This window comes from Chinchilla lanigera, unplaced genomic scaffold (genome assembly GCF_000276665.1).
Source record: "Chinchilla lanigera isolate Chin_1 unplaced genomic scaffold, ChiLan1.0 scaffold00023, whole genome shotgun sequence".
NCBI classification, from domain to species: domain Eukaryota; kingdom Metazoa; phylum Chordata; class Mammalia; order Rodentia; family Chinchillidae; genus Chinchilla; species Chinchilla lanigera.
The window spans coordinates 28,215,300-28,226,589 of record NW_004955424.1 but is presented as its reverse complement, the minus strand read 5'-3'; the positions used below and the strand labels follow the sequence as shown (position 1 = coordinate 28,226,589).

At 36.2% G+C, this 11,290-nt stretch overlaps 1 protein-coding gene across 6 annotated transcripts in view; it reads left to right on the top strand.

The window, feature by feature from the left end:
- Positions 1-11,290, top strand: part of Eml6 (echinoderm microtubule associated protein like 6) — a 336,360-nt gene that overhangs the window by 235,057 nt on the left and 90,013 nt on the right. For all 6 annotated transcript variants that reach the window (XR_001234170.1, XM_013514625.1, XM_013514624.1 and 3 more), the window contains exons 17-18: positions 5,797-5,897; positions 8,510-8,712. Coding sequence is in view for 5 of the 6 variants with exons in the window: in XM_013514625.1 (XP_013370079.1) it covers positions 5,797-5,897; positions 8,510-8,712 (304 nt within the window). In the remaining variant the exon portion in view is untranslated. The remainder of the gene's footprint in view (positions 1-5,796; positions 5,898-8,509; positions 8,713-11,290) is intronic.

The window sequence follows — 11,290 nt, the reverse complement described above, 5'->3', positions numbered from 1 at the left end:
AAATTTCCATGCTATTTGCACAGCTAACTCAGGCAACAATAATTTCTTTCATGTATTACTCAATTTGCAATTGAACATTTCTGATTATTTTGAAGGAAAGAACTGGTTTATTCAAACCAGCATTCAAACCAGGCTCTTGTGTTGGATTTGGTGATCTATCTCTTAAGCCTCTTTTATTGTATATCTGATCTTTTCATGCCATGGACATATTGAGGAACTGGGCCTTTTGTCCTTTTGGATGTTTCACATTCTGCAACATTGATTCTTCATGAAACCATATCAGGCATTATACCCCCACCCCTGCATTTCCTGTAAATAGTTGTTAGATCCATAGGTTTGATTAGATTCACATTCACTTTTTAAAACATTTTTGGCAATAAATAATTCATTGCTATACAAATTATCCATTTAAAGCATAGTTTAGTAATTTTTAACATATTTACAAAGTTATATAGTCATCACCATTAATTCCAGAACACTTTCATCACCTCAAACAAAATCCCCATACCTGTTAACAGGTAGTAATCTGTGAGCTGTCTCTATGAATTTGCCTGTTCTTAATATTTTACATAAACAGAATTATACAGTATGTGATGCTTTATGACTAGCTTCTATCACTTTGCATAATTTTTAAAGATCCATCCATGTCATGGCAATTCAGTATTTCATTTTTATTGCTGAATAACATTTTTATTAATATGTTACAGTTTATCCATTCACAATATTTGGGTTGGGGCTGGGGATTTAGCTCAGCGGCACAGCGCCTGCCTGGCAAGCGTGAGGTCATGAGTTCGATTCCCAGTACCAGAAAAAAACAAAAAACAAACAAACAAACAAAAAACCAAACACAATATTTGGGTTGTTTTTGCTCCTCAGTTGTTATGAATGATGTTGCTATGAACATTTATGTACAAGGTTTCTCTAGAGTGTGTGTGTGTGTGTGTGTGTGTGTGTGTATCTAGCAGTGTAAATGCTGGGTCACATGTTACTTGTGTTTCACATTTTGAAGAACTAACAAAGTGGTTTTCAGACTGGTTGCACCATTTTCCATTCTTACTAGCAATGTCTAAATGCTCCAACTTGTCTGTATCCTTACCAGCACTTGTTACTGCCTGTCATCTTTGTTATTACCATCCTAGTAGATAAAGCATAATATCTTGTTATGGTTTTGATTTTCTTTTCCCTGATGGCTAATGATGTTGAACATCTTCCTTCTCATGCTTACTGACCATTTATATATTTTCTTTGTAGAAATGGCTATTCAGAGAACTTCTGCTCCACAATTTTGAAGAGTCAGCAAGTTAGTACTGTAGGGAAAGAGAGCATAGAATAATTCAGTATACCTTGGTTCCTCACAAAGATGTAATTTTGTAAATTTTTTATATATGTGAAATATTTAACTGAACAGAAAAAAAGAAAAATTGTGTAACAAATGTGATACACCTGGCCTTCAGTGCTATGGTCTGAATGTTTGTGTCCCCCATAACTATTATGTTGAAACTCATTCTACCAAAATGATAGTATGAAGGGGTGAGGTCATTGGTAGTATAGGAATGTATCACTCAAGAATGGGCTTAGTATCCTTATTAAGGATACCCCAGTGAGCTGCATTCCCCTTTCTACCTCATGAGGATGCCATAAGGAGAAACCATTTATAAACCAGAAAGTAAACCCTGGACTCTGAGTCTGCCCATACTTGATTGTGGACTTCTCAGCCTCCAGAACAATGAGAAATAAATTTCTATTTTTTATAAGCTACAAGAAGAAAAAGAAAAATGGCTACTCAGATATACTGCCCATTTTCATAGGCTGACTTGTCTTTGCATTGTAAATTATTAGTGTTGTGGTTGGGATCCAGAAAACCCCCATAAGGCTCATTGTGTTGAAGACTGGGTTGCCAGCTGGTGGGCTTTTGGGGAAGTGATGGGATTGTGAGGCTCTAACTTCATTAATTGATAAGTTAAATTAATCAAATGGGCTTTTAGGAGGTGTTGCCTAGTTGGAAGAAGTAGATTACTAGGGCCTGCCTTTGACGGATAATTTCATCTCCTTCCCCCCACCCTTTTCCTCTTGTTCTTTCTCCTTCTGAACCCTTCTCCCTCTCTCCTTTGCTCCTTCTCTCCTTCTCTCCTTCTCTCCTTCTCTCCCTCTTTCCTGGCTTCCATTAAGATGAGCAGCTTTCTCCACCTCACCTTTCTACCACAATGTTTCTGCCTTGCCACTGGCCTAGAAGCAAAAGAGCTAGGAAACCATGAACCAAAACCATAAATCAAAGCAGATCCTTCCTCCTTTAAGTTGTTACTGTCAGGTATTTTGTCATAATGACGGAAAGCTAACACATATAGTTTGACCACAAGTTCCTTCTCAGATATATGATTTGCATATATTTTCCTTGTTTGTTTAATTCTTTAGACAAGAATACTTTATAGGTACTTTGCTCAGTTTGTTCTTTGTCTTTAACATTTACTCTGGTGTTTTCCATTATGCAGAAAGTTTTTAATTCTTACATGGTCAAATTTATCAGTCTTTTCTTACAGTGCTTTGAGATGTTGAGTCACAGTTTTAAAAATATTGCTCATTCCCCAGATTTAAAAAATTACCCATAATTTCTTCTGATATTCTATGGCTTAATCTTTTACATTTTAGATCTCTAAAACATTTAGAATTTGTCCTAGTATTTATTAGAAGAAGCATATCCAACTCAATCATTTTTTCCATATAGCTATCATTTATTTCCCTGTTTAACTAAGCTTTCATATAGCTATCATTTATTTCCCTGTTTAACTAAGCTTTATTTTTTAGAATGTTTTTAAATTCACAGCAAAATTAGTCAGAAAATACATAAAATCTCCATGTATCCCATCTCTACACATGCATCTCTTCCACTGTAATTATCTCCCACCAACATGCTACATTTATTGTAACTGGTCAACCTACATTGACACATCATTGTCATACAAAGTCTATGGTTCAGCCAGGCATGGTGGTGCACACCTATAATCCCAGCACTCAAGAGGCTAAGGTAGGAGAATCATCACAAGTTTGAGACCAGCCTGGGCTACATAATGGTTCAAAGATAGCCTGAATTATATAGTGAGACCCTGTCTCCAAATAAAAGTCCATGGTTTACATTAGAGTTCACTCTTGGTGCTATATGTTTTGTGGGCTTGGACAAATGTATATTGACATGCACTCATCGTGATAAAATGTTATATGGAATAGTTTCACTGCCCTGAAAGTCCTTTATGTTCTGCCTATTCAGTCCTCTCTCTCTTTTACCCTTTGGCAACCACTAATTGTTTTACTGACTCCATAATTTTGCCTCTTCTAGAATGTCATACGGTTGGAATCATAACATCTCAGATTTACTTCTCTCACTTAGTAACACACATTTAAATTTCCTTCATGTCTTTTCATGAGTTGATAATTGGTTTCTTTTTAGTGATCACTAATGTTCCATTGTCTAGATGTGTCATAGTTTACTTATCCATTTGCCAGTTGTGTTTCTTTCAAGTTTTGCAATTATGAATTAAGCTCCTACAAATATCCATGTGCAGGTTGTTGTGTGGCTATAGGTTTTCCATTCATTTGGGTAAATATCATTCTAAGGAACACACTTATTAGCTTGTGTGGCAGGAATAGCAAGAGTATTTTAGTTTTGTAAGAAATTGCTAAACTGTCTTCCAAAGTAGCTGCAGTGGTGTTCAACACAATTTATGTTAGAAGTACACCTTTTCCCCTGACTTAAGACTCTGTCTGTATTACATACTGTGTTTTAATATATTTTTTGGTGCCAAGAATCAAACTCAGGACCTTGCACTTGTGAGGCAGACACTTGTGCCACTGAGCTATATTATTGTGCCATTGGGTTGTCAGTTAAATCAGACACTGTTACTATATTGTTTGCATTATGGAAGCTTTGTAAATTATTTTAACATCTAGGACAACTATATTTTCCACTTAATTTTTTCACAGTTTTCAGACCATTGTTGTGGTTTATTCTTTCATAAGAACTTTTAAAACATCATATTATAGTACAAATACCCAGTGGTCTTTGTATTAGAATCAAGTTCAATTTACAAACTAAGTTAGGGCAAATTGGTGTCTATATGATTTAGCTTTGCTGTACAAGAACAGATAATTTTTTAAGTCTACTTTTCTGTCTTATAGCTGTGACTTTTTGTTTGTTTCCCTTGCATCAATATATATTACATACTTGTTATATTTACGCTTTGATATTTTTGTTATTGCTTAGTCCTCTCTTTTATTATATTTTTCAACTGATTATTGTGTGTATGAAGATTTTTGTTTCATATTTAATTTTCTGAAACTTTACTGAGTTACCTTGTTTGTAGTCATTTTTACATTATTTTCTCTTGAATTTTCAAGATACACAATTATGTCATGTGCAGATGGAAGTAGTTTCACCTCTTTCAGCCCTTCTGCCTTTAACATTTAAAGTCATGGCTAATTGCATCAGTTAATATATTTACTGCAGTGTTGCATGACAGTAGTAATAGCCCCATTCCTGACTATTGGGAATGCCATTAAGTAAAAAACTGACTTTTGAGTTCACTCACACACACACCAAGAATGATCTAATGTTCCAGCATGTTCTGTCTTTAAGAAAAGACAGCGGCATGCCAGCCATGGAGAACAAGCCTGTGCATAGCTGTCTTGAATAAGTCTGGATACTTCAATGACAAAGAGTGCAGGAAAATAAAAATGTCCTGGAAATAAGTCTGAAACATCCTTTACTTCTTTCTTTAAGCATTTTTTAAAAAATCATGAGTAGAAGATTTTTGTAAAATACCTTTTCAGCAACTGTGAAACTATGAAAACATGATTTTTCTCCTTATATTTGTTAATACAGTGAGTTGTATTATTCAGTTCCTTAACATTGAGCCATGTTGTATTTGGCTATAATGTACTATATTTTAATGTGCTTTTGGAATTCCATTTGCTAATATTGCGCTTTTGGATTCTATTTACTAACATGTTAAGATTTTTATATCTGTATTAATAAGGTATATCATCAATAATGTTCTTTCTGTTAATAGATGTTTCATGTAAAAAATATTAAGGTTATCAAGTAGTCTGTTAGGACTAGGACATCCTTAGATTCTAAAGTGATGATTCTGAACTCTTAAAATAAAAATTTCCTTGACATTGAGACAGCTAGTTTGTGACCCTGATCTATAATCTGGCCTTATTTTATAAAAATTAAATTCTCCTGGGGTTTTAAACTTAAATTTCTGAATGTTTAGCATCCTCAAGTGTTTTGAATTATTAGATGACATCCTTTCTGTCTCATTTGTTGTGAGCCAGGGGCTCCCATTTATAGTGTATGCTTTTCTAAGGAAAAAATGTGTTTAAGATGAAATGATACCTTCCATAGCAAGAATGGTACATTTGAAACTTCTCATGAATACTATTGTACTATTTGTCCCTCTTTCTACATAAGATCTCCATATGCCCAGAATTATTTGCAGTGGTGACATTAGTTTTATGTCACAGAGATAGTCTGATACATTTTAAAGATCTTATTAATTTGCCTAAACCATAAGTAATAGATTTGGTAGTAATATTAGGGTAAGTAGAGAGGGCTCAAAGTACACAGAAAAACCAAAGCTTATTATTTCACTCTAGACCTCTACGTATATTTTAAATCATTTTCTAATTTAATTGTTCTGCTAGATATGCTTAATAAAAATTATATCAAATGCATGTTTTTCATAAAGCTCTATACCAATACTTCTGCCCAATCTAGAATTTTTGTTTGTTTGTCTCTTACAGAGGACATAAAGACAAAATCTTTGTGGTAAAGTGTAACCCACACCATGTTGACAAACTGGTTACAGTGGGGATTAAGCACATCAAGTTCTGGCAACAAGCAGGTACTGTCAATCTGAGTTTATTCTTTATGTAGTTGAGAGCTTTTCCCCAGACAGGTTGTGGATGGAGGACCATTGCCACAAAATGTGCCTAACAAATTTTCTCTCCCAAGTTTACTTTGGACTGTTTAATGTCTAAGCTGTGAAATTTAAAATAGTATATGATCCTATGCATATTCAACAGTGTCTAGAAAGCCTTGGAAAATATTCTGCTGTGAAAATAATGGTTTTTATATTTATTCATCTGTTCTGAAAGCAACAATTACATTGGATGACTGAGCAGGAAATAATCATTTTGGTTGAGTGAATAAAATTTTGAATATTTTGAGAGTTCTTTTATTAATCTCTCACTCAATTTAGTATAAACCCTATCTCTGCACACAGAAGGTAATCAAAATACATATTAGTGGATTTTATGTTGATAACAGTGATGAGTAAATAAGCATGACCAAACATGGAACAGTATCTTATTCTTCTCAATAATAAGTCATTATTGTGATTGTTTCTGAATTCTTAGCATCCTCTTTGGTTCCAAACCTGAGCCATAATGCACAAAACCAGAGAGGGTACTGTTTCAGAGTGTCCTGTTTCTGAAGGGAAGATGCTAGTCCACAGCATGTGGAGATTCTGTGTGTAACTCTCCTGATGAAGCCTGTCTCAGTCGCTTTCTTGTCACTGGAGCACAACACACAAACCTACAACTTAAGGAAGTAGTTTACTTTGGCTTAGACTGAAACCCATCAGGGCAAACTGTAAATCCTGTAGCTCCATGTCTAGCACCTGGGGCAAGTTATGTAGAAATGTGAACTCCAGAAGGTTTAAGTGACCCCACCTCTATGGAACTGCTAGTTGCATTCCTCGTGGACTGTCTTGAGGTGCTCACAGCTGTGGCTTTCCTTAGCATACGTTCCACGTTAATGATGTCTCCTGCTTCCTAGGGTCTTCACTGAACTTTTGGTTTCACTCTCACCACCTCCCCACACAGCCCTTTCAGGCACACTGCCTGGCCTTCAAGGCCTTCTTCTGAAACCTTTATGGAAGCCCCCATGGCCCCATAATTCTTACAATCTACGTTCCTATAAAATTAGCACCACGTAGATGATGCCAACATCTGCTACTAGCTTGAGCTATAGTCAGGCCCCCTTGGGTCATGGCCTCTAAGTGCATGAATGGCTGAGCATTGTGAAATAAATCCCAGGAGCCAATTCCCTAGATGACCCTTCTCCAACAGAACTCCCATGAGCTGTCTTCTCAAAAATTTTACAATTCTATGCCCTTGAGCCAGCAAAGGATAAGGCCTTGCTGATTTCTGAGATGCTTTCAAGCTATTTTTTCTCTTGTCCTGATTGAGAGCTCGGCTTCTTTTTAATATTAATCTTTTCAGCAACCATCGTCTTCTTTGCCCCAATTCTGTAGCTGCTCCTTTTCTGATAGAACTGCAGTTTTCACATTTACTTTTTGCTCATGAGTTCACTATAGATCTGTCTAAAAACAGCCAGAACTACTCATACCACAGACTAAACACTGAGCTGCCTTGAAATTTCTTCTGCCAGTTAATTCGCTGACATTAATCTCAGTTTCTCATAGAGTCTCAGAACATGAGCAAAGTGAAGACACGTTTTTCTGCCAGGGTATAACACACATGTCCTCTAACAGCTAATAGAATCCTTGTTCCTAAATAAGATACCCTGAGCCTGGCCTTTACTAATGTACTAGCTTAGTTCATTCTTACAAGTTTACATATCACAGTCAACAATCACAGAGCTGGTTTCTCAGCAATAATCAAGGGCTGGCAGGGAAGTGAGACTGGCTAGGGAACTAGCTGGGGATTTAGCTCAGTGGCACAGTGCAAGGTCATGAGTTCAATTCCTGGTACTGGAAAAAAAAAAAAAGAACATATAAAATAGATTTCTATTTTACATAGACAGTCCTGTTTGTTTGTTTATTCATGGTACTGGCAGTTAAATTTAGGGGTTTTCTACTACTAAGCTATACACTAGTCCTTTGAAGTCTTTATGCTGAGACAAGGTCTTGCTAAATTACCCAATCTCTCCTCAAACTTAGAATCCTCCTGCCTCAGCCTCCAATTCATGGAAATCTTTTACACATTCTTTTTCATCGTTGTTCAGTAAAGCTTTCCTCACTCCTGAGCCACGTAGTTTCTCCTTTTTTTTAGCTAGTACAGAATGTGCCCTGAGCCTTGTTTAGCTATGCACCTTAGAGTGTGATGCTTACTGTGGCTTCTCTAGCCAGGCTCTAATTCCTTAATGGCAGAAACTCTTTCTCTTCATTTTTATATCTCCAGCACTGAGCACAAAATAGGGATTAAATTAACACTGAACTAATGAAAGAGTGGGTGAGATGCCCTCTTACAATAATTTTATTTATGGACCTGACAGATAAAATAGGCTTGACAAAAAATAAGGATTCACTACACACTGAATTAATGAAAGAGAGGGTGAGGAGCCCCTTATAATATTTTTGTTTATGATGTTTTCTATCATTTTTATATATCAGTATATATACACTCTGAGTTTTTTCAATAGATTTAGTCAATCTACATGCTAATAGGAAAATCAACTTTTTAAGAATAATAAATACTCTGTCTACTGCAGGTGGAGGTTTCACCTCTAAAAGAGGAATTTTTGGAGGTGTTGGAAAACTAGAAACAATGATGTGTGTTTCTTATGGGAGAATGGAAGATCTGGTGTTCTCAGGAGCAGCTACTGGAGATATTTTTATTTGGAAAGACATTCTACTATTAAAGACAGTGAAAGCTCATGATGGGCCTGTGTTTGCTATGTATGCATTAGATAAGGTATAGTATGTTTTTTAGAATTTTTTCATCAGCTCTATAAATTTGCAGTCTTTGGAAAATGTCTAAAAGGAGGCCTGGATCTATAAATAGTCCTATCTGAATGAGGAAGGAGTCATCAGGGGGCTATACTCAAAGCATACTGAGGAGGGGAACACAAATGGTTTTACATTTTCTCTTTTGTTAATACTTGTTTCTTTATGTGCGATTTCTCTACTTCTTCTCACACTCATGCTTCCTACTTCTCAGTCTTCAGAGCCCCATAAGAAATCTCGAGATAAATATGGGTACACATTAGCAAAAGAATCCTGAAGTATATTTCAGAGGTGTCTTCCTCTTCACTGGCACAATGGGCAGAAACCTGAAGTCCCAGGTGGCAAGATTATTACCCCACACCCCACTTTGTTATGATGAGAATATATGTTTGCTCCTGCATAGACAGGTTGGGCTTTACCAAGAGTGTTAGTGTCTACTCGTGGCCACATTTCTACTCCAGCTCATCTTTGTCCTTCTCTACTCAGCCACTCACCGGCCTTGCAGTGTTCCCTGACAAAGGCTACATTTAACATGCAGTGCTGTTAAAACTTTTCCAATCAACTTGCCACCAAACACCAGTTTTTTTCATTCCTTTCTAACTTACTGGTGGTACCAGTCATCTGTGTGCTCTGATCGCCAGTCCAAGCCCCCCAACACACATAAATAATCCCAGCTTTAGTTTTCATTTATCTATCCCCAGTAAATGAGTTGATCCCACAACAAAAGCAAATTCTTCTTAGAGCAATTACAGTAGAATTTTTAGTGGTTGAGCTATTACAGATATTCCTAATTTAACAACCCATCTGTTTAATGACTGTTCAGACTTAGGACCAAGGCATGCTGTTCGGATTTATGACCCTCTGCTCAGATTTACAGCTAGTTGGGTTTTTTTGGTACAGTTCTGTATATTTTGTTGATAAAGCCTCAATGTCTTTTTTTAAATTACACCCTGTTTATACAGTACTGTAATTTTTGTTGATTTTACTGTACATTACAGTACTGTATGTAAGAATTACGTAAATAAAAGCATAATCATCAAGTTGGAGTTTCCTTTGACCATATCTTCTCCATATTGTTATGTACATATTACATACAGTTCTTCATTGAGCAGCCAATTTGATTAATGTCCTAGTCACAGGAGCAGAACTCTATTGATAGACAGGGAGTATCTGTATTTTTCTCCCAAACGTGTTTTTTGTTTTACTACAAATGTCAGAAAAATTAAAGCAGCATGCAAAATTTGTGTAAGCCTAATTGATGCAGTATAACTTGACTAATCTCTTCTATTCCTTGGTGAGCTATCCTGTAAAATGATGGAGGGAAACAAGGATATCACAATATAATATAAAGACTGAATCTTCTAGTTACAAATGCTGTATAGTTACCTTAGCACCATGGGGCCTTGCTTCCAGCATCCTCCTCCCCATGGATACTCAAATCCAAAGTTGCTTGTGTCCCTTGCATAACAAGGCATAGTACAGGTATTTGCATTTAACCTTTGTGCATCCCCTTCTACACTTTAAATAATATTTAAATTACTTATAATACAATGTTAATGCTATGTATGTCACAGTTCATGACCATGGCATGGTCATGATCCCCTCAGCATGAGAGAGTCTCATAAAGACAGCCCTGAACAGAAGTTTCTGTGGCTTTTTATTGGTAGAACCAGGAAGCCAGGGTAAAGGACAAATCTAGGTGATAAATTGGAGTATGAGGAGGAGAGCACCAGAGCATTCATTCCTTAAGGCAATGTGTTTTGATCTTATTTGGACTTGTGGTCCTATACGCTGCCTTACAATCGCTAACCATGCATTTCATGTGGTTTTGGGCTGTGGCTCTAAAAGCCCCTTCTCTCTGCATACCCTTGTCATACATACCTCTGGCCAGTGCTCCCACATATGTAAATAGTTTTAGCTCTGTATCATTCAGGGAAGAGTGATAAAAAAGAGTCTTTTATGTTCCATACACTTGCAACATTTTATTTTCCTATATTTTCAATCTGTAGGTGCCAAATCCACAAATGCAGAGGGCCAACTATAATAAGGATATTTAATGTAGTAAGCTCCAAAATATTGTTTCTATGTGAGCTTCATTGGAATGCATTAGTTAAAAGTTGAGAAAAGGATGAATAACTCAGTGTTTTTCTTGAAATAAAAACTTCTAAGAACAGTTGTTATATATGATAAGTCACCAGAAAGGAAACTAGTGATGGCAAGAAATCATACGCCTGAATTACAATACAGATAAGTAAAAAAAAATGTTCACCATGTTAAGCTTTTACTTTCTAGATTTTGTAAAAAAATTAATGAGTTATTGTAGAAAGTCTATATTGAACAAGTCAGCAGGATAGGTTCATTTGATGAGGTACTTAAATTATCCTTAATAAATAATGATGTTTTCCAGCCACAACCAAAAACACACTCAGCCACCTAATCTTTGCCAAAGGAGCCAAACAAACTCCCTGGAAGAAAGATAGCCTCTTTAACAAATGGTACTGGAAAAATAGGCTTGCTACCTGCCAAAGACTGAAAATAGACCCAAG